General features: G+C 40.9%; 1 protein-coding gene across 1 annotated transcript in view; it reads right to left on the reverse strand.

Moving 5' to 3' along the window:
• LOC118595286 (cation channel sperm-associated protein subunit beta-like) overlaps positions 1–25,031 on the reverse strand; it is a 139,116-nt gene that overhangs the window by 86,362 nt on the left and 27,723 nt on the right. The window contains exons 5-6 of the mRNA XM_036205647.1: positions 24,647–24,742; positions 19,574–19,723 (exon numbers count right to left, since the gene is read on the reverse strand). Coding sequence (XP_036061540.1) covers positions 19,574–19,723; positions 24,647–24,742 — 246 coding nt within the window. The remainder of the gene's footprint in view (positions 1–19,573; positions 19,724–24,646; positions 24,743–25,031) is intronic.

The following is a 25,031-nucleotide window of genomic DNA, read 5'->3' on the forward strand; positions in this document are numbered from 1 at the left end:
AATGCTCAATCATACCATAAGGACACATGCTCAACTATATTCATAGCAGCATTATTTGTAATAGACAGAGCCTGGAAACAAGCTAGATGCCTCTCAACTGAAGAATGGATAAAAAAAAATGTGGTACATATACACAATGGAGTACTACTCAGCAGAGAAAAACAATGACATCATCAGGTTTGCAGGCAAATGGATGGAACTAGAAAAAATCATCCTGAGTGAGGTAACCTTATCTCAGATGGACAAACATGTATGTACTCACTTATAAGTGGATAATAGGTAAAAAGCAAAGGATAACCAGACTGCGACCCACAGCTCCAGGGAGTCTAGCTAGTAAGGAGAACCCTAGGAAGGATACATGGATGGCCCTCCGATGGAGAAATGGATGAGATATACATGAGCAAACTGGGGTCAGGGGTGGTAAGGGAGGGCAATTGACGACGGACATGAGCTTAGGGGAGCAGGAGGTTTGAGCTAAAATGGCAATAGAGTGGGAAAACAAGGAAAGAGATACCATGATAAATAAAGACATCATGGGAATAGGGTGAAGCAGAGTGCTAGGGAGGTTCTCAGGAATCTACAAGGGTGACTCCACCATAGACTACTGGTAATAGTCAAGAGGGTACCTGAACTGGACTACTCTGGTGATCAGATGGCTGAATACCCTAACTGTCATCATAGAGCCCTCATCCAGTGACTGATGGAAGCAGATGCAGAGATCCATGACCAGGTCCAAGGTAGAGCTCTAGGAATCCAATTGATGAGAGAGAGAGAGAGAGAGAGAGAGAGAGAGAGAGAGAGAGAGAGAACGGATTCTATGAGCTAGGGATATTGAGACCATGAATGGAAAAAGTACAGAGACAACTAGCCAAACTAGTGGAAACATATGAACTGTGGACCAATAGCTGTGGAGCCCTCATGATACAGGACTAGGCCCTCTGGATAAGCAAAACAGTTGTTTAGCTTGAACTGTATAGGAGGCCCCCAGGCAATGGGATTGGGAACTGTCCCTAATGCATGAGCCAGCTTTTTTGAACCTAGTGCCTATGGTAAGACACTTTGCACAGCATTGGTACAGGAAGAAGGGGCTTGGACCTGTCTCAACTGAATGTACCCAGCTCTGCTGACTCCCCATGGGAGACCTTGCCTTGGAGGAGGTGGTAATGGGGGGTGGGTTGCAGGGGAAGGGTGGGGGAACAGGAGTAGGGAGGACAGGGGACTCTGTGGTTGGTGTGTAAAATGAATAGAAAAATCTCTTAATAAAAAATGTATCTGAGACAATGATGAAATAGGAGAAAAAGACAGTGGATAGATCATAATAGATCATAGAGTTAGATATATAGATGACTGATTAACAGATGACAGAGATAGATGATAGATATAGGTAGGTTGATCAATTGATGCCATAAAAGATGTATAGAGATAGATGCCATAAAAGATGTATAGAGATAGATAAAATGGATGGATAAATAGATGTGTGTGTGTGTGTGAGAAAGAGAGAGAGAGAGAGAGAGAGAGAGAGAGAGAGAGAGAGAGAGAAAGCAAAGACAGATGAACTAGAAAGAGAAATGGTGGATATGATAGATGGATGGGTGACTAGCTACAAAGATAGATAGAAGACAGAAATGGCTTGGGACTCTTTGCCCAATTGAGGAAGATAATACAATAGAAGCAACTGGAGTAAAAATGAGCCATAAAGTGGTTTCTTCATTTTTAATCACTGGTATTCTTAAATAAACACTTGTTGTTTTCAATATCATAGATATAACATACATATTCTACAAAAAATACTATATAAATAAAGCATTAGAAATGCAAGTAATATAAAAATAAAAAAGAATTTATACACAGAGGACCAATCCTAAACAAAATACAGGAAGCAATACTTTCAGCTGAAGAGAGGAATAAGCACAGCCAGGTGAGTCTACAAAGAAAATAAATGATGCTATAATTACTAAAACACAAAAACACAGCGCTGGAGAGATGGCTCAGGGGTTAGCAGCACTGCTCTTCCAGATGTACTGAGTTCAATTCCCAACAACCACATGGTGGCTCAAAAATGTCTGTAACTCCTGTTTCAGGAGATCTGACATCTTCACACCAATGCACACAAAATAAAGTTAAAATATTTAAAAAAAACACAAACACATAAACAGTATCACTGCAAACAACACATAGTTTTTAAAGAATGATTTTAAATACTAATGGCTTAAATTCTCCAATCAAAAGATAGAGGCTGGTAGAATGGATCAAGAAACAAAAAATCCGCCTATTTGTTGTCTACAAGAAACTCACTTTAGCACTAAAGATGGGTACCACCATAAAGTGAAATGGTGATAGAAAGTGAAATGAGACCAGGAATCAAATAAGTGTGGCCATACTAATAACTGACAAAATAGACTTGAAACTAAAACTAACCAGAAGAGATAAAGAGAGACACTTCATTCTAATCAAGGGCACAATTAACTGAGAAAATACTACATCCTAAGCATAGGCAAACCAAACTCAAATGCTTACACTATCCTAAAAAGTATACTAGTAAAATTAAAGACACAGATTGGCATCAATCCAATTCAAACAGGTCATGTAGATGTAAAATAAGCAAGAAACACTAGAATTAAATGACATCATATATCAAATGGACTTAACAGATCTCTACATCATATTCTGCCTAAACACTGAGAATTACACTTTCTACTCAGCAGTATTTTAAAGCTTTTCTAAAAAGATCACATCATGAGGAATCATATTATTATTCATTACCAAAAATTACATATGTGTGTGTTTATGTGTGTGTGTGTGTGTGTGTGTGTACGAACATGTAATTTTTGAAATGAAATTTCTCACTTGGTCTGATAATGCTCCAAGAGCCACAGACTATCTAACAAAAAACCCCAATACTAGGCATGAGAAACTCTCAAGTTGTTGGTTTGGGAAGCCCCAAAATATCCCAAGCATTATATGCTATTGCTGTTGCCCTTGGTTGCTTCCCAGAGGTTGATGGTAAGTCCTACTGATGAAGTCACCATGCAGTTTGAACAGAGGATCCATGCTGAATCTGACTTGAAAGCATCTTTCTTTGAGAACTAGCTTTCACAGTACCAGAAGGTACCATGCAAGCTTCTAAGGAAGGGAAGCAGCCATTAGTTCCATACAGCTATTAAACCTATGAATTATACAAGTACCAACATGACATGATAACCCTAAGAGTGAAATACTGGCATGTGGTATGAAGGAAAATGGCCTCTAAAGGGAGTGGCATTATTGGGAGGTATGGCTTTGTTGAAGGAAGTGTGTCACTGTGGTGGTGAGCTTTGAGGTCTCCAATGCTCAGTGAGTCAGACAATTTCCTATTGTCTGCAAGATGTAGGACTCTCAGCAATCTCTCTAACACGATGTCTGCCTGCATGCCACCATGTCCCACAATGATGCTAATGGACTGAACCTCTCAACTGTAAATGAACTGCTACAATTAAATGTATTCCTTTATAAGAGTCACCTTGGTCATGGTGTCACTTCACAGAAATAGAAACCCTAAGACACATACCTTCATGGTAACCAACAGTTCACTTAACTATTCTTATCATCAAGAGGAAAGTCATGGCTGGTAGAAACCTAAGTAACTACTCTGGGTTTCTGAGATCATGGATCTTGGATGAGAATTTATAACCACATTCCTAATTGTATTTATTTATCCTCATATCCATAGTTAATGTAGCTTTCACCCCTTGTCAAAGAAATTTCTATTTTCAGTGGACAGTCATTACAGGAAAGCACAAGAAATCAAAAGGCAGAGAACAAGTGATCATGTGGTTCTCAGCTACAACTGATACAAGGACAATACAACTCTTACACCATAGCCTGAGGTAGTAGTGTAGAAGAAAGACTGGAAGAGCCAGAAAGGGGATTCAGGGTTTCTTCTGTGTGTATCCACTATAAATATCAGGGAATATTTCTATTAAATCTATGAAGTTCCAACAATATGACTCCCAAACAAGACCTGAACAAATTACCAACAGACATGATAATATGAAAGGGGAAACTCATGGGTCCCAACCCTAGAGGAAGAACTATAGGAAAGTAATGCTGAGAGCAGGAAAAATAGTCTTCCCCAGGAAAGAGTATCCTGATAGGTTTGCCCTTATCAAGTGGTCAGTGCTGAAATAATATATAGCAGTAACATCACATTTATATTATTATATACAGTATATGGACTGAACAGATTGTGTGCCTGTGTGTATATATTTCACAACACTTAATGAAAGATAGATAGGAACTTGAGAGAAAGCAGGGCAACATACATGGAAGGGGTTAGAGGGAAGAAAGGGAAGGGGAAATCATGTAATCATATTTTAATAAAATCATTAACAAAATAGAGAAAATAATTCACTACAAGAAGATATCAAAAACTCAATGAGAGAATGAGAAAATGAAAATGCAGATTAGAGGGATACAGAGATATGAGGACCATTCCCTTCATGATTCAGGTCCCGAGTCTGGTTGGCAGCATTCGACTGTATTGGAAGGGAGCAGTCAACTGCAGGTTAGGTCAGTCACTACTAGCTCTTTCTTTCATTGTGCAACTAGCTGACAGCCTTGTTGTTTGATCAAGGACACTGTGAGAAGATGGAGGGCAAACAATCATTCATATAGTGCCACCTCTTAAGTTTCTGTGACCTAAGATGATCTACTTTATCAGCAAGATCAAAGCAAACACCACCTTCTTTTGCATTGTATTTGTGAGAATTAAATGATATGCTGTCTATAACATGTGGAGCAAAATTCTATCTCCATTGTGGCATGCACAATTATTTGGTTTGGAGAAAGTACACATCACTGAGAATACAGCATGCTAACCCAGGGTTCTTCTTTTTTATGGCTGTTCATATGATTTGTCTCTGTAGATCCAACAAATCCATTACCAACTATATTTGACCAAGGAAGCATGCTAGCTCCTCCAGCTCTCAACTCTTCTTTACACACCCTCTACCACACATTTCTCCAGCTCACAGGCTTTCCTTCTCCCAGCTTCTCCTTCCTATATAAACCTGACATTTTGGCCATGTGCCCTCTTGGTCCTCTCTCTTACCCCCCTCTCTTGGTACTCCTCTCTTGCTCTCTCCTAACCCCTCTAATGGCCTGATCCATTCTTCTGACTATGTTCAATCTATTACTTTTTCTTCCTGCTCTTTAATCTTGCAGATGCTTCTGGCTATACTCTCCTTCCTATCTACAATAAAAACCTTCCCTTCAACCATACTTTGGAGTAGTCATGTCCTCACTTTAAACAATCAATCAATTTCAACTATCACAGACACAAAGACAAGTTGGCATAAACAGATTTTACTAAAATAATCCCCACTCACTCATTCATTCATATATTTTTCCTTCCTACCTTCCTTCCTCTTGAGGAAAAATCAATCAATATCTTTTGGATGGTGTGCATCTGAATTACTGTTTCTTTTGCTGTGATAAATACTGGCCAGAAGCAACTTGGGAAGGAGAGAGTTTATTTAATCTAACACTTTCAGGTAACAGTCCAATACTGAGAGGCAATAAGGGTAGGAAGTCAAGCAGGAATTTGAAAGCAGAAACTGAAGCAGAAGCCATGAAAAAGTGCTTCTTACCAGCTTGCTCCTCATGGCTTCTTTAACCTGCTTTCTTATATGACTTAAGGCCATCTTCCCAGGGTTTGATCTTCTCACAGTGGATTGGTTACTCAAACATCAACTATTTATTAAGAAAATACCCAACAGAGTTGCCTATAGGTCAATCCTATAAAAACATTTTCTCAATTGAGAGTCCTTCTTCTCAAATTAACTTTGGTGTGTTATGTTAACATGTAATCAGTCAGCATGGGAGGTAGGGGAAGGGTTTGATGTAGCTCTAGCTGACTTTAAACTTGATATGTAGGCAGAGATAACCTTGAACTCCTGCTCTTCCCCATTATCACCTCTCAAGTGCTGTGGTTACACATGTCTGTATTTTCCACTAGTTTTCTCACATATGGACAAGTTACTTCTATCAACAAAATACTGTCCCTTCAATAGAGATACATTTCCTTTGTTTAAGTGATGCATAAACTCAAATTTAATCACTTTATTTTTATTTTCTGTGAATTCTTATTTATATAAATATCCATAAAAATTTGTGTCCTTTGACCTGTTAGTCTATCTTGTAATAATAATATGTAGTCCCCAGTTAGTGCACATATGGGTACAAAGAAAATCCTTTCTCCCTGTAAACATAAAGATATTCCTAGTTTAAGAGCTCAATTTAGTCAGCAGTTCAAGAATTCAAGCGAAAAAACTGAATAAGAGAATCAAAGAGGGATTTTAATGTTTTTGATTAAAAACATTAAGAAGAGCTGTGGCGAGAGCTCAATCAGTAGGGTACTTTCCATGTATGGTTAATAATTTGAGTTCTATCCCATGAGCCCATGTAAAAAAATAATCAGGTATAGTGGCATACCTATAATCCCAGACTAGGGAGGCACAGAGAGGATGTCAGTTTAGCAAAATTGGTGAGATCTAGGTTTAGTGAGAGACCATGTCTCAAAAATAACCTGAAGAGCAACTGAGTAAGCATACTTCTTATGGTCAGTCCCTGGCCTCTCTCTATATATATACCTGCACACAGTGGATTATGTACACACACACACACACACTCTCTCTCTCTCTATATATATATATATATATATACCTGCACACAGTGGATTATGTACACACACACACACACTCTCTCTCTCTCTATATATATATATACCTGCACACAGTGGATTATGTACACACACACACACACACTCTCTCTCTATATATATACCTGCACACAGTGGATTATGTACACACACACACACACACACACACACACACACACACACTCTCTCTCTATATATATACCTGCACACAGTGGATTATGTACACACACACACACACACTCTCTCTATATATATACCTGCACACAGTGGATTATGTACACACACACACACACACACACACACACACACACACACTCTCTCTCTATATATATATACCTGCACACAGTGGATTATGTACACACACACACACACACACACACACTCCAAAAAGATAGAAAGATATTTGCTAAACCCTTTCCTCTTCATTCCTTTCCTCTCATACTATTTGTGTTCCCTCTCTCTCTCCCTCTCTCCCTCTCTCTCCCTTTCCCTCTCTCTCTCTCTCTCTCTCTCTCTCTCTCTCTCTCTCTCTCTCTCATTCACTTGCTTGCTCTTCCCCTCTTACTGTTGAGGTATTGTGATTCAGGAGAGCCTAGAATTCACTAAGTCAGATAAGCTGCCTGTAACAGTACTCCTGCTTCAGGCTCTGAGTGCTGGACACCATCCTCATATAACAGAATTGTCTTAGTGAGGGTTTCTATTGCTGTGAAGAGACACCATGACCATGGCAACTCCTATAAAGGAGAATATTTAATTGGGGTGGCTTACTTACAGTTTAGAGGTTCAGTCCATTATCATTATGGTGGGACATGGCAGCATGCTGGAAGACATGGTGCTGGAGAAGTAGCTGAGAGTCCTTACATCTTACAGGCAACAGGAAGAGGTGTGTCTCACTAGGTGGTATCTTGAGCATATAAGAGACCTCAAAGCCTGCCCTCACAGTGACACACTTCCTCTAACAAAGCAACACCTCCTAATAGTGCCCTTTCCTATGAGCTTATAGGGGCCCATTACATTCAAATGACCACATTACACTCCTCTACCCCCACAAGCCTGTAACAATATCATAATGCAAAGTGCATTTAGTCAAACTTCAAAAGTCTCCACAGTCTACAACAGTCTCAATAATGTTTAAAAGTTCAAAGTTCAAATCTCTTCTAAGATTCATGTAATCTCTTAACTGTAATTTGCTATAAACTCAAAATAGAAAAAAACAGATCATATATTTTCAACATATAATGGCACATGATATATATTACCATTTCAAAATGCAGGGAAGGAAGCACAGTGAGGAAATATTGAACCAAAGCAAGAACAGAAGCCAGCTGAGCAAACTCCAATCTCTGCAACTCCATATCTGATGTCAAAGAGCTCTTCACATATCTAACTCTTTTCAGCTTTGTTAACTGCAACACACTTCTTTCCCTTGGTCTCTAGTGTCAGCAAATGACACAGTCCTCAGTATTGTCTCTAGGCAGTACAGGCCTCTGCCATTGCATGGGCCATGGACCCCATCATAGCCCTTGGCAGCAGCACAGACCATGGACATCTGCATAACCTTCAATGGCACCACAGGCCATGGACATTAATGCAGATGTTAGACTCAGACATGGCCCTTGGCAGCAGCCCAGAACCAAATATCTTCATAGCCTTAGGTGGCAGTGCAGACCTCCCACATCAATATGGCCCTCAGTGGTAGCATCGCCAGTAGATATCAACATCACTGCAAGCTGCAGCACAGACCACAGACATTGTCATGGCCTTTGGTGGCAACATGGGTCACTGAAATCAACACAGACTCAGCCTGCCATAGGGCCACAGACCCAGACATGGCCCTCTGAGGCAGCCCAGACCTGGACATTACCACAGCTTCAATAGGCAGCACAGACTACCCACATCAACATGGCCCCTGGTGGAAGCAAAGCTGATGGATTTCAGAATGGCCTTAGACAGCTTACCAGACCAACGACATCTTTCTGGTCTTGAGTGGTATCTCTGGCCAGGAGTATCATCATAGCTCCCAGCTGCTGTAAGACCATGGGCACCCACATGAAGCTCCAGCTTCATCAGGCCCTGGGGCAGTGGATCATAGGTACTAAAGTGGCCCCAGGGCCATCATAGACCATAGAGGTCTTTTGAGGAGTCCAAATGAGAAAATGAACCATTCTTCATGTTGGACATCCTGTCATGCTCCAAACCAGGATAATCATGAGGCTGGGAAGCTCTTGAGGGGCTGAATGACAATGTAAGCTCCAGACTGCTGCATACCATCTTGTTGGCCCTATTCAGTCATGACATGTTCCCCCATCCTCTAGAGCCGCTGTCACAATTACCACCACTGTTGAGTCTCTAGTTCCACTTTCCTCTACCACTTAATCATCACTCCATTCCTCTATCTTCCCACCGCTCCTGAAAATACTCATTCATCATAGTGGCATTGGGAAACTGTAGTGAATCACATTATACTCTCTCTCTCTCTCTCTCTCTCTCTCTCTCTCTCTCTCTCACACACACACACACACACACACCACACACACACACACACACGTGTGTGTGTGTGTGTGTATATATATACGTACATACATAGACACAAACATATATGTACACACATATATATACACACATATACATATATATATATACACACACATATACATACACACACAGACACACAGACACACACACACACACACACACACACACACATATATATATATTACACAGCTTTGCATGCAAATACTGGTCTAGGTTTCTGGTTTCTGAAGCACCATAAATACTGGCCCATTGCCAAGGTACTGGTTTCAGATATTCTGCTGTTGCCCAGAGTCAAGGTGATGTTGCAGCTCAGCAGGGCATTGTGGGGCAGGTTCTGTGCAAGCTCCTGGCTGTCACATGCTTCTCTGCCCTCTCTGTCTGCCACCCCGAGGCTCATCAGGTTTGACCTTTATGCTTGTAGCCTGCAGGCAGCTCTATTTCCCAGCACTCTCCATCTCCCAGCAGGGCAAGCACCTCAGGCTGCAGCTGCAGTGGCTCCATACTGGGGCTGACTGACCTATTCAGTTATGACATATTTCTGAGTGAGTGTCAGGACATGTCCCTGTCATAGGTGCTGACCACTGGGCAGGACTTCTGTGCTTATTGCCTGCGGGGCAAGCAGCACAGGTCACAGCTGCAGTGGCTCCATACTGGGGCTGACTGACCTATTCAGTTATGACATATATATGAGGGAGTTCCAGGACATTTCCCTGTCATAGGTGCTGACCACTGGGCAGGACTTCTGGCCTTGTTTCCTGTGGGGCAAGCAGCACAGGTCACAGCTGCAGGGGCTCCTTGCCAGGAGCCAGCCATCGGGCCCAAGCCTGGCCCCATTCGCAGAATACAATTTCTAGTGGAAGGATTTGAATAGCGAGAAAGGTAAGAAATGTGAATCAGATTAAAGAATGCCCCATGTGCAATGGGATGTAGCAAGTGATCTGAGAGGCCTGAGATTCCTGGTGGTGAGTGCTGGGGGACTCAAGGGGATATTTTAAGAATGTTGTAGAGGGAATGCTGGTAAGAAGTTTGCTATTCTCACCACTGACTCCAAGTGGTGTAAGGCCAGGAGGATTAACCAGGGCCTCATCAAGGAACTGAGGGGTAGGCTGTGGCACTTGATTTGGCTTCAGAACAGTGGTGGGTATCTGGGCAGGGGAAGAAGATTTATCTAACACATAGGTTACAGAAGCTGATTATGTTCTTAAAAGGTGAGTTGGACTCAGGAAGTCAAGACTAGTCCTTACCTCCTCTCACTACCACATGGACAGTCTGATAGAACATGAGGAGATGAGCATGGCTGCTCCACTTTGGTGCGTGGACAGCTAGAATCTGTGGCAGGATAAAGAGAAAGAGGTATCCACAGAACAAAGGAGGAAATGGGCTGAGTTTCCATCTGAGCTGACATAGTGTCTAGTATAGGGACAGCAGAAGTAAATAAGAAAACATGATTTATGACTAAACTGATTCAAAAGCAGAAAACATTTAGACCTAGAGGATATGACAGACTCTAAGACATTAGGAAATCATACTAATTTGGAAGTAGACTAATTTTCTATTACTACACTAAATACATTGACTGAAAGTTTTTATGTTTTGTTCTCAAATTTTTTCAAGGTTTGATCATTTATTTGTTACTGTTGAAGATGTTTAATTTTGACTGCATTTGGATTTAGAAGGAGAAACTATTCCTTGGATTGGTGGCGTGTGTCTTTAATCCTAGGACTTGAGAGCAGAGGCAGGCAGATCTCTGAGTTTAAAGCCACTCTGGACTGCAGAGTGAGCTCCAGGCCAGCTAAGGCTACCTACTAAGATCCTGTCTCAAAACAACAACAAATGAAGCAAAAGCTTTCAGTGAGGACTGTCTATGTTTCCGGGAAATCTGGCCTCGAACTCACAGAGATCCAACTGCCTCTGCCTCCCGAGTGCTGGGATTACAGGCGTGCGCCACCACCGCCCGGCCTCTTCATTCTTTTATACCAAAGTTTTATTTGTTCTACAGGCTCTGCTTCACTTTTCTTGGTGTGTTTGTTTTTCATAGCAATTTTATAGTGTTTCGTTGCAGGGCACATGTAGTAAAAGACAATGAATGTTCAGACATTACAATCTAGGCTTTTTTTTTTTATTATGTGTTTTAATTTCATACGTCAGCCATGGGTTCCCCTGTTCTCCCCACTCCCGCCCCCAACCACACCTTCCCTCCAGCCCCTCCCCTCCATTCCCATGTCCTCCAGGACCAAGACTCCCCTGGGGATTCAATTCAACCTGGTGGATTCAGTACAGGCAGGTCCAGTCCCCTCCTTCCAGGCTGAGCAAAGCGTCCCTGTGTAAGCCCAAGGTTCCAAACAGCCAGCTCATGCACTAAGGACAGGTCCTGATCCCACAGCCTAGGTGCCTCCCAAACAGATCAAGCTATTCAATTGTCTCACTTTTCCAGGGGGCCTGATCTACCTAGGGGCTCCACAGCCATTAGTTCATCATTCATGTGCTTTCTTTCGATTGGATATTTGTCCCTGTGTTTTTTGCAATCTTGGATTCAACAATTCACACTCTTGCAGTCCCTCCTCTTTCTTGACCATTGGACACTTGGAGCTCCACCTGGGGCCTGGCTGAGGATCTCTGCATCCGCTTCCATCAGTTATTGGATGAGAGTTCCAAGACTACTGTTAGGGTGGTTAGTCATCTGATCACCAGACTAGGTCAGATCAGGCTTTCTCTCAACCATTGCCAGCAGTCTACAAAGGATATATCATTGTGGATTCCTAGGGACCTCTCCAGCACTATGCCTATTCCTGTTCTCATGTGGTCTTCATTTATCATGGTCTGTTATTCCTTGTTCTCCTTTTCTGTTCTTGATCCAGCTGGGATCTCTTGCTCCACTAAGCGTTCTTTCCCTCAGATCTTGCTCTTCATTACTCCCACTGCCGTCCAGGTTGTTCATGTAGTTCGAATCCATTTCTCTGTCATTGGGTGATCCCTGGGTCTTTCCTAGGATCCCACTTTCTAGGTAGCCTCCCTGGAGTTGTGTAGCAGTCTAGTCATCTTTGTTTTACATCTGGTATCCTCCTATGAGTGAGTACATAACATGTTTGTCCTTCTGAGTCTGGGTTACCTCACTCAGGATGATTTTTTGTAGATCCATCCATTTGCCTGCAAACCTCATGATGTCATTGTTTTTTTCTGCTGAGTAGTACTCCATTGTGTATATGTACCATATTTTCTTTATCCATTCTTCAGTTGAAGGGCATCTTGGATGGCTATTACAAACAATGCTGATATGAACATAGCTGACCAAATGCCCTTGTGGTGTGATTGAGCATTCCTTGGGTATATGCCCAGGAGTGCAATAGCTGGGTCTTGGGGGAGATGGATTCCCAATTTTCTAAGAAAGCACCATATTGATTTCCAAAGTGTCTATACAAGCTTGCATTTCCACCAGCAGTGGAGGAGAGTTCCCCTTGCTCCACATCCTCTCCAGCATAAGCTGTCTTCTATGTTTTTGATCTTAGCCATTCTGACAGGTGTGAGGTGGTATCTCAGAGTTGTTTTGATTTGCATTTCCTGGATAATTAGGGATGTTGAGCAATTCCTTAAATGTCTTTCAGCCATTTGAACTTCCTCTGTGCAGAATTCTCTGTTTAATTCTATAGCCCATTTCTTAATTGGACTGTTGGGCATTTTGATGTCTAATTTCTTGAGTTTTTTTTTTAATATATTCTGGATATCAGCCCTCTGTCAGATGTGGGGTTGGTGAAGACCTTTTCCCATTCTGTAGGCTGTCGCTTTGTCTTGTTGACCGTGTCCTTTGCTCTAAAAAAGCTTCTCAGTTTCAACAGGTCCCATTGATTGATTTTTTTCTCTCAGTGTCTGTGCTACTGGTGTTATATTTAGAAAGTGACCTCCAGTGCCAATGCGTTCAAGAGTACTTCCTACTTTCTCTTCTATCAGGTTCAGAGTAACTGGATTTATGTTGAGGTCTTTGATCCACTTGGGCTTAAGTTTTGTGCACGGTGACAGATATGGATCTATTTACAGCCTTCTACACATTGACATACAGTTATGCCAGCACCATTTGTTGAAGATGCTTTCTCTTTTCCATTGTACATTTTTGGCTTCTTTGTCAAAAATTATATGCTCATAGGTGTGCAGGTTAATGTCAGGGTCTTCAATTCGATTCCATTGGTCCACATGTCGGTTTTTATGCCAGTACCAAGCTGTTTTTATTACTGTAGCTCTATAGTAGAGCTTGAGGTCTGGGATTGTGATGCCTCCAGAAGTTGTTTTATTGTACAGCATTCTTTTGGCTATCCTGGATTTTTTGTTTTTCCATATGAAATTGAGTATTATTCTTTCCAGATCTGTGAAGAATTGTGTTGGTAATTTGATGGGGATTGCATTGGATCTGTAGATTGCTTTTGGTAAGATCGCCATTTTTACTATGTTAATCCTGCCTATCCATGAGCATGGGAGAGCTTTCCATTTTCTGACATCTTCAATTTCTTTTTTCAGGGACTTAAAGCTCTTGTCATATAGGTCCTTCACATGCTTAGTTAGAGTAACCCCAAGGTATTTTATATCATTTGTGGCTATTGTAAAGGGTGATGTATCTCTGATTTCCTTCTCAGCCTGTTTGTCTATTGTATATAGGAGAGCTACTGATTTTTTTGAGTTGATCTTGTATCCTGCTATGTTGCTGAAGGTGTTTATAAGCTGTATCAGTTCCTTGGTTGAATTTTTGGGGTCACTCATGTATACTATCATGTCATCTGCAAATAGGGAGAGCTTGACTTCTTCCTTTCCAATTTGTATTCCCTTAATCTCTTTATGTTGTCTTATAGCTCTGGCTAGAACTTCAAGTACTATATTGAATAAGTATGGGGAGAGCGGAAAGCCTTGCCTTGTTCCTGAGTTTAGTGGTATTGCTTTGAGTTTCTCTCCATTTAATTTGATGTTGGCTGTTGGCTTGCTGTAGATTGCCTTTATTATGTTTAGGTATGTTCCCTGTATTATGTTTAGGTATGTTCTCTGTATTCCTGATCGCTCCAAGACCTTTATTATGAAGGGGTGTTGGATTTTGTCAAATGCCTTTTCTGCATCTAGTGAGATGATCATGTGGTTTTTTTCTTTGAGTTTGTTTATATGGTGTATTACATTGACGAACTTTCGTATGTTGAACCACTCTTGCATCCCTGGGATGAAGCCTACTTGATCATGGTGGATAATTGTTTTGGTGTGTTTTTGGAGTCTGTTTGCCAGTTTTTTATTGAGTATTTTTGCATCAATGTTCATGAGGGAGATTGGTCTGTAGTTCTCTTTCTTTGTTGCATCTTTGTTTGGTTTAGGAATCAGGGTAATTGTAGCCTCATAGGAGGAGTTTGGTAATATTCCTTCTGCTTCTATTGTGTGGAACAATTTAAAGAGTATTGGTATTAAGTCTTCTTTGAAGATCTGGTAGAATTCTTCACTGAAACCATCTGGTCCTGGGCTTTTTTTGGTTGGGAGACTTTTAATGACTGATTCTATTTCCTTAGGGGTTATTGGACTATTTAAATGGTTTATCTAGTCTTGATTTAACTTAGGTATGTGGTACCTATCCAGAAAATCATCCATTTCTTTTGGATTTTCCAGTTTTATGGAGTAGAGGTTTTTGAAGTATGACCTGATGATTCTCTGGATTCCCTTATTGTCTGTTGTTATGTCCCCCTTTTCATTTCTGATTTTGTTAATTTGGATGCTATCTCTCTCTCTTTTGGTTAGTTTGGATAAGGGCTTGTCTATCTTGTTGATCTCAAAGAACCAACTCTTTGTTTCATTAATCCTTTGTATTGTTCTCTTTATTTCTATTTTATTGATTTCAGCTCTCAATTTGATAATTTCCTGGCATCTGTTCCTCCTGAGAGACTTGCTTCTTCCTGTTCAAGGGCTTTCAGGTGTGCTGTCAAGTCACTAGTGTGAGATTTCTCCAGCTTCTTTATGTGGGCATTTAGTGCTATACATTTCCCTCTTAGCACTGCTTTCATATTATCCCATTAGTTTGGGTATGTAGTGTATTCCTTTTCATTGATCTCTAGGAAGTCTTTAATTTCTTTCTTTATTTCTTCCTTAACCCATTGGTGATTCAGGTGAGCATTATTCATTTTCCATGAGATTCTAGGATTTTTGTAGTTTTTTCTGTTGTTGAAATCTAACTTTAAACGATGGTGGTCTGATAGAACACAGGAGGTTATTCCAATTGTTTTGTATCTGCTGAGATTTGCTTTGTGGCCAAGTATGTGGTCCATTTCAGAGAAGGTTCCATGTGGTGCTGACAAGAAGGTATATTCTTTTTTTGTTCGAGTGGAATGTTCTGTAGATATCGATTAAGTCCATTTGGTCCATAACATCAGTTAAGTCCATTATGTCTCTGTTAAGTTTCAATTTGGCCAATCTGTCCAGAGGTGAAAGTGGGGTGTTGAAGTCTCCCACTATTAATGTATGGGGTTTTATATGTGATTTGAGCTTTAATAATGTTTCTTTTACATATGTGGGTGCCCTTTTGTTTGGGACATAAATGTTCAGAATTGAGACTTCATCTTGGTGGATCTTTCCTGCTATGAGTATTTAATGTCCTTCATCATCTCTTTTGATTGATCTTAGTTTGAAGACTATTTTGCTGGATATTAGGATGGCTACACCAGCTTGCTTCTTAAGACCATTTGATTGGAAAGTCTTTTCCCAGCCTTTTATTCTTAGGAGGTGTCTGTCTTTGAGTTTGAGGTGTGTTTCTTGTATGTTGCAGAAAGATGGGTCCTGTTTTCGTATCCATTCTGTTATTCTGTGTCTTTTTATAGGTGAATTAAGTCCATTGATATTAAGGGATATCAATGACCAGTGATTGTTCGTTCCTGTAGTTATTTTTACTTTTTGGTGGTAGTGTGTGTGTACTTCTCTTCTTTGGGGTTTACTGCTGTGCTGTTTTCTATTGCCTGTGTTTTCATGGGTGTATCTGCCTTCCTTAGGTTGGAATTTTCCTTCTAGTGTTTTCTGTAGGGCTGGGTTTGTGGATAAGTGTTGTTTAAATCTGGTTTTGTCTTGGAAGGTCTTGTTCACTCCATCTATGATGATTGAAAGTTTTGCTGGGTATATTAGTCTAGGCTAGCATCCGTGGTCTCTTAGTGTCTCCATTATATCTGTCCAGGTCCTTCTGGCTTTCAAAGTCTCCATTGAGAAATCAGGTGTTGTTCTGATGGGTTTGCCTTCATAAGTCACTTGGCCTTTTTCCTTTGCTGCCCTTAATATTCTTTCTTTATTCTGTATGTTTAGTTGTTTAATTATTATGTTGCAAGGGGACTTTTTTGGGGGGTCTAGTCTGTTTGATGTTCTATAGGCTTCTTGTATCTTCATAGGCATTTCCTTTTTGAAGTTGGGAAAGTTTTCTTCTATGATCTTGTTTTCTTTGCCTTTGAGTTGGTATTCTTATCCTTCCTCTATCCCTATTATTTGTAGGTTTGGTCTTTTCATGGTGTCCCAAATTTCTTGGACATTTGGGTCATGACTTTGTTGGTTTTAGTGTTTTCTTTGACTGATGAATCTACTTCTTCTAACGTATCTTCAACAACAGAGATCCTCTCTTCCATCTCTTGCATTCTGTTGGTTATACTTGCATCTGAAGTTCCTGTTGGTTTACTCAGATTTTCTATTTCCAGCATTCCTTCTGCTAGTGTCTTCTTCATTTTTTCTATTTCCCTCTTCAGGTTGGACTGTCTCCCTTGCTTTTTCATGATTTTCTTTCAAGGACTTATTGTTTTCTTCTGCTTTAATTGTCCTTTCCTCTAGTTCTATATAGTTTTCTTCCCATTTTTTGTTTGTCTTTCCTCTATTTTTGATTTCTTCTATATAAGGCTCTAGCCTCTTCATGATGTTACTTATAAGGTTTTCTTCTTCTTCTTCTTCTTCTTCTTCTTCTTCTTCTTCTTCTTCTTCTTCTTCTTCTTCTTCTTCTTCCATTCTGTGTTGTTCAGGTCTAGCTGTTGGAGAAGGGCTAGGTTCTGGTGATGCTGTATTGCTCTGTATTTTGTTGTATGTACTTCTGCCTTGACGTCTGCCCATCTCCTCTTGGGTTCGTTCTTGGTTTTATCAGTGTACTTGGTCCAGAGAGAGCTGACAGATTTAAGGAGCCTCTCTCTGGTCCAGATGGAAGCTCTGGTCCAGATGGGAGTGCTGGGCCTGATGAGAGTGCTGGCCGGATAGGAGCTGGGTGGCTGGGTTCTGTGTCTCGGGAAGTCCCTGGGGTTTCCTTATTTTGTCCAAATGGGAGCTCCTCTTGTCCAGATGGGAGTTCCTCTGGTCTCTGGTCCAGATGGGAGTTCCAGGACAGGATGGAAGCTGGGGGCTGGTCTCTGAGTCTCAGGAAGTGGCTGGGGTCCCCCGCAGATGGGTATGGGGCAGGGTGTGGAGACTGCAGGGTCTGCATGCAGTCTTGGAAAAGGGGAGCCTTCCCGCAGGGCCTGCCGATTGGCCGGAATCTGGGGTCAAGTTGGTCAGGTCCTCTCGGGGATGGCCTGTGTCCAGCGGTGGGACCCAGGGCAGTTGCCTCTCTGGCTATAACCCTAGGCACTCACCTCTGGTCCAGGTGGGAGTTCCTGGGCGGTTGGGAGCTCACAATCTAGGCTCCTTACATTCTTTGTTTAAAGGCTTTTTGACACAACACTAAGGGAAACTATCTTCTTTAGAGAGATTTAAAAGTATATATATTCTGCTACCTCTTTAGGGCCTTAACTGGAAAAGTAGAATTGTGTCTGTCAGACCAACAATCAATTCTCTCTCTCTCTCTCTCTCTCTCTCTCTCTCTCTCTCTCTCTCTCCCTGTCTCTCTCCCACCTCTCCCAATTGATAAGAGTCAGATGGGCATCCACAAAGCATCCCTGAACAGATTTGCACATTTTCCCTCCATTCTTCTTGGCCTATGACATGAATGCCCCTTACTCAACAGCAGGTACACTCTGCAGTGGGTGCAGACCCCTTGTTTAATGAGAAAACTTTGTCATTCTGATAATATAATCCTTTCATTCTTCACCCAGAGCTCCAACTTTTGTGATCATGTACTTCTCATAGGAAGTATGAAGTTTGCATTCACTGTCTACTTTGATGAGTTTCTGAAAACTGGTAACTGGAAAGGAGATATTTAGCTTCATTTTGACACAACCAAGAGTAAGCCATACCTTGATATGAAACTTGTAGCTTCATACATATTCTGACTCAGGGTAGGGAGAAAGGTTAGAATTGAGTCAATGATTGATCATTCCTATGAAGTGAAGCCTTCATGAGATTCTGTAAATGATTCGGAGCTTCTAGGTTGACATACATATCCTTGTCCTGAGAGATGATGTAATGCAATGCCATGGAACAGAACTCCTGTGATTGGAACCTGTCTAGATCTTACACTTGGTACCTCTTTGTTTGGCTCTTTACCTGCATTCTTTGTAACATCCTTGACAATACCCTGGTAAATATGCATGAGAGTTTTCCTAAGTTTTTTGAACAGTCTAACAAAATCTTGAATTTAAGAAGGGACTTATGGGATTCTTCAGTTTATAACAGCCAGGTTAGAAGCACAGATCACAATCTGGCACTTGTGACTGGAATCTGAAATAGGAGGTAGAGTCTTTTTAACTTGTGAGAGTTGATGTTGACTCTACCTATTGCCAGATTTGAAGTGAATCACAGGATACCCACTTGGCATCTTCAGTAAACAGAAAAATTGCTCAGTATGGGAAATGCATACATTTGATGCCATAAGTGTGATAAACAAGCATCTAGAGAATAACAGCTATTTTTCCTCCATATGCCATTAGATATTTAACAATAATTGAAAAATATATATGTATAAAGACAATAAGATAGTGTCTCAGGAATAACAATTTTGATTTATGCATAGAGAAGAAATAAGGAGACAGACTAGAAGCAATAAACAATCTCTGGGAAGATGCAACAAACTTGCAAAGAACAGAGGACAGGTGAATCAAGGTAGCTACCGACTGGTTGATTTGGTTAATTGGTTTTGAAACAATAAGTGTCTTAGGTTAACCTTAAACTCAACTCAACTGCTCTGCCTTAGACTGCCAAATAGCTGGGATTATAGGCATGCACCATCATGCCCAGTTTGAAGTAACCATTCAAATGACAAAAGGCCACAACAAAGGAGTATCTCTCCTAGCATATCACACTGGGAAGTAGAAGAGGTGGAGTGACAAACAATACATTTTACTCTCTGTATGCATTTAGTGCGTATTTCCACTAAAAACCACACTTAACAAATATAAAACAACTGGTTATTTCTAACGTCCAATCAGACTGTAAACTTACCATTAAATGTCGAGTTCAAAATAAAGCCAAATAATGCCACATCATTGGCACAGGGGCACTTTGCCACTTTGATGTCTATCACATGTGGAAACACTGTTTGGAGCTGTGAATTACTTATTTCAGATCCAAGAGTCCACTGCAGAATAGGCTCTGTGGAAGACAAATTTAGGCATTTAAATATAGCAGTACTCTTGAAACTGGTACATCAGTATTTTTCTTTAAAGCTTTTGGAAAAAGTAGGTAAAGGAAATATGGTGATATTTTATTTGTGCTGAAATGTTATTTTATTTGTATAATAAAGTTGCATGGGGATCAAAGCTAAGAGTAAGTTATTAAGCAGAAGTCTGGCAGTGGTAGCACATGCCCTTAATCCGATAACATGGCAGGCAGAATCTCTGTGTGTTCAAAGACACAGCCAGCATGGAGACACATGCCTTTAATCTCAGTACCAACCATAGAGTCCTGGATGTCTGTATAGACAGACAGTGACGAGGAAGTCATGTGGTTGGGTTTACAGCCAATGAGAAGGCAGAACAGAAAGGCAATAAAAAGACAGGACACAGGAGGAAGGTCTCTCTCTCAGGGGAAGGACAGTAGTGAGTGGTAAGATTAGGTGGTCTTAGCTCTTAGCTACTGCTCAGTCTCTGGGCTTTTAACTCTTATTTCACTCTGTGTTTCTTATTTAATAAGACTGTTTACAATTACGTCTACATTTGGTTCCCAATCTGGCAAGAATTCATTAAAAACAATTGATGGTTACAGGCCCGGCTTGGTCTGGCTCGGCCCTGCTTGGCCCTGACTAGGCCAGAGTTTACAGGCCCTAGGCCTGGCTGGAGCTACTGGTCTGGCTGCTCGTGGTCAGAGCTGCATTCAAATGTAGCTGCAGCTGAAGCTGCTTGCAGCCAAATCAACAACTCACGTGGTCAGAGCTTAAGGAAGCTGCAGCTCATGCTCGAATTGGCTCAAACAGGTGCATGTGACTGGATTTCAGCCTTTAGCCAGAACACTTGGCTTCCTTCCTTCCTTCTTTCCTTCCTTCCTTCCTTTCTTTCTTTCTTTCTTTCTTTCTTTCTTTCTTTCTTTCTTTCTTTCTTTCTCTCTTGCTCTTTGGATTCACATCTCAGATGCTAGGTAGCTGTTTTGCATCGGTCAGGAAACTCCCAGAGGGGCCTCAGGCAGGCCTCAGCCCCCACCCCCTCAATAAATCCAGTTCAGACATTTCCTGCAATCATAGAAAAAACCCCGACGCAGAGCAATGAAATAACCAAATGCTGATTGGAATAAACCAGGCCGCTTGGGGTGATGGGGCAGATGAAACAGAGAGAACAGAAAATTCAGGAGAAACCATAAAGAAAATTGTTTGGCAAACTTCTATAAATGAACAAATACCAAAATTAACAATAAGAATAAATGATGTTTTGTTGTCTAGTCTGGTAGACACAGGTGCTGATGTGACCATATTGCACCAGAATTTTGGCATCCAACTTGGCCTCTTCAGGAGGTAAATGTTCAGCTGTTCAGAACTGGAACTTTATCTCAAGTGAAACAGTGCAAGATAGCTCTATTGTATAGGTCCAGAAGATAAAGAGCTCTTGGCTACTGCTCAATCTCTGGGCTTTTAACTCTTTATTTGGCTCTGTGTTTATTTAATAAGACTGTTTAGAATTACATCGACAAGGAAATATTTGGCTGTCCAAAGCAGGTAGGGTATATTAGAGGCTGGAGAGATAGTTCACTGATTAAGAACACTGCCTGCTCTTTGAGGGGAACCTAGGTTTGATTCCCAGCACCCACAGAGCAGTTCAATGTTGTCTGAAGCTTCAGTTCTGGCAGATTCAGTACTCTCTTCTGGAATCCCAGGGCACCAGGCACACAGCTGATGCACAGACATGTGTACTGGTAAAACATCTAAAACATAAAAACTTTTGTTTAATATGATCTCACTCTTCATCAGTTAAAAATGGGTCAGTTTTTATTATGCAAAGGAGGAAGAATGAAATTCTCTTGATAATACTCTGGAGAAAGATCATACTGCTGAAGAACACTTAGGATGAAAATTAGTAATTTAGCCATATATGGAAAATACATGGTCACATGGTCTGTGCTTAGCATTACAAGAACTGGAACACAGAACAGGGATATTTATAATTGAGGGATCTGTTTCAAAAGCATACATTTCCTTTTGAACCTTTTGCAATCCCATCAAAACAACAGTAGGTAAATAAAAAGGAGAATAAACTCAGAGTATATGTAGAGAAGAGGCATTTTTATCAGTGAACAAGAGACCAAGGTCTCTAGGGAATAGACTAACAGAACAAAAAAAAAATCCAATGTGAGACATCTTCAGCCTATCAAAAACTGCATATCACCTTCCTATAAACAATCAGGTAGTTTTTTTTTTTTTTAAATTCCTCTCTGCTTTGGTTTTCGCCAAGCTCTAATTTAGAAGTTTCCTGCTTTTCTCCATATCTGTTCTTCCCTCTCTGAGAAGCATTCCACGAAATGCAGGAATGGGTGGGGCTCTCCTCAGGATCTCAATGCAGCCCTGAGCATCACTGGAACTCTTACTCACCAGGCTGGAGTAGGCAATGATCTTCTATGGAGGACTTAAAAAGACTAGTGCTACAATGTAAAAACTTACAATACCTACATGGATATGAAACACATTGAAGCTAATGTCAAATTTCCATATATAAAAACAGGAATTCTCTTTTCTCCTGGGGAAAAGGAACATTGAAAAAACACAAACAAACAAACAACAACAACAACAACAACAAAAACAAAAAACTTTCTTATTTAAAAATTACAAAAGAATAGCATTTTTCCTGTGTTGGAAAAATCAGAGACCAAAGTAACAGAAAAGTACAAAAGTGGTCCAGGTCAACTTGAAAGAACGCTACAGTGTGATTTAAAAAACAGTCAAAGAACTTCTAACAACAGAGACACTTAAGAATCAGTTCTTAGCTGTTGATATTCTACAATGCAGTTCCAGCCCCTCAAACTTTCAGAAAAAATCAACTGTGTCTAGACCCAAATACCTCGGGAAACTTCCTCTTCCCCCTACTTTGTGTAAAGCAAGAAAAGCAGTTCAATTTCTCTCTGTTTGCTTATTATGCAGTCTAGCTACAGCCAGAAGGGGAAAGAAACAATGTCAACTACAGTAACTCAGCAGGAAGTTGCTCAGGACTTCAGAGAGCTTCTGGTAAGGAGCTGACTTCATAGGGTGCAATGTGTTTGCAGGCCATTCACACCAGACTTTAGAGAACACGAAAGTTTCATTCCTCTTGGATTGACAGTGCCTCTGACCTTAAGCAAAAGCTGCTTGGGGTCAGATGCTGTATTTTAAGTCATAAGAACTAGAGAGTGTTAGTGATCTAAAAGCCTCAGGTGAGCGAGAAACTGATCAGGAAAGTTGATTTGACTTTGACTTTGGTAAGCTTCTGGTAGGATCAACACACTGACCTGTTTGGGTAATTACCTGCACGGTGTTTACCCACCACCCTACAGCTCCCCAGATTTTCTTGAGTGCAAACAGCAGGAAATACTAGATAGAAGGATTTAGGATGTGGAGATAAACAGATAGAAAATACAGGATAGCCTCGAGAGGGCCTGGAACCAACAAGCCTTGACTGTCTCTGCCCCAGGGTATTTTTAGAAATGCCAAGGGTTAGAGCAAATACAACACCACCTCCACCCCCATCCCCATCCCCACCCTCACCCCTTTACAGCCAAGTGCAGACCATCTCAGACACCTGTACTCAGGCCTGGCTCATGGTCCAATCATCCTCTCTATGCAGACCTGCTGGGTAAATCCATGGGGAACCTGAAAATGGGCTCCCACGATTACTACTTTTCAACTGCAGGGGACCTGAGTTGCCTATGGAAACTCACATTCCCAAAGTTCCCCTATTTGTCATATAAAGTCCCTAACCTCTCATCTGCCACTTGCACAGTCTCCACACCTTCAGAGAGACTGAGGCTCTTCAATTGTTCTGATTAAAGAACAATTCTGTTTCTGGGGAAAAAAAATTAAAAATGAAAATAAAAAAACGAGAGAGCAATTGAGGTTTGTCTGCTGCCAAGTGAGAGAGAGAAAAGTAGTGACCAATGTGAAGGTCACTGTTGACCTGTGATTAAAAACAGTTTATGTATTCAATACAGAATTTAGACACACAGCTTGGGTCTATTGCAGTCTGTATTGGAGATGAGGCAGTACAGACAGGATTTTTAAGCATCTCTTGTGAGGTTAGTCGTGAATGAAGACTTAGAACCACACACTCACCTTTCTCCTTGACTCCCACTTCCTTGTGTTGCCCCTCCTGTCTCTAACTTCCAGGAATTCATACTGCTCTACTTGATTGCTCCAGAAGAAGCAGAGGGTTCATCCTTGATGCCCCACTTCCCTCACCCCTGGCTATCAGGAATCCCATCTGCTCTCCTTACAGAGTGTATTCTTTTGGCTGCTACTGCTCACCTTCTACACTGTACGCACCACAGCCTGAGGATTACAGGCAGCTCTTGGGCATGGTGATACAACAGCTGCTAGCCATGGCCTTTATTCCATTCCTGCCATCCTTCCCCAAGAGTAGGTCTCTGGCTGACAAGCACCCAACCCTGGGACCTTTTCCAAATCTTAAGTCAGAATGTATCACCTTCCTACTCAATGTACTCAGTTGATGCCTTTTTGTTATAGCTAGTAAAAAGCCCCCACTTTTCCCACAGTCCCTGCCAGCCTTTCCAAACTCAGGAGACATTGCCATCATTTTCTGTGCTTCAGCGAGAAGGGGTCCTCTCAGCTCCTCAGACAGACTAGTCTCATTTCTGCATACTGCCATATATATATATATATATATATATATATATATATATATATATATATATATATATATATATCTGTGTGTGTGTATGTATGTATGTATGTATGTATGTATGTATGTATGTATGTATGTATATTCCTTGTTTGCTCCATCAGGCTGTGGTCGTGGCCCTCTAGGATTTGGCACTGTGTGGTAGTCTTCAAAGTTTGTCCAAACAGTATATGAATCCCATTCTACTTTATGTGCTGATATTTACCTCGGACAAGATCCAGTAGGGTCCCTTCAGTATCATAAATGTTTAATCCTCCATGCATTGTGACCTTTATTTTCCATTCTTCTACAGCTGCGATGTCTAAAAAATAAAAGATAAGCAACTTTTTACATGTCGTGGAAATGGAAGAATGTTAACACTACCAACAATACCTTTTCTTTTTACAGTTATTTTCACTACATCTATGTGTCACATCTTGCATATTTTTCTGAAACTTATTTTCTGATGAAATAATGGAAAAGAATCATGAAATGATTTTACTGTCACAGCAATGTATCTTAGTGCGAATACATTTAGATCCTAATTTCTCTCCAATAGCTACCGTGAGGAAATAATATCATATCCTTTTTGAGAAACAGTATATTATTTT

Source organism: Onychomys torridus, chromosome 14 (assembly GCF_903995425.1).
Source record: "Onychomys torridus chromosome 14, mOncTor1.1, whole genome shotgun sequence".
NCBI lineage: Eukaryota > Metazoa > Chordata > Mammalia > Rodentia > Cricetidae > Onychomys > Onychomys torridus.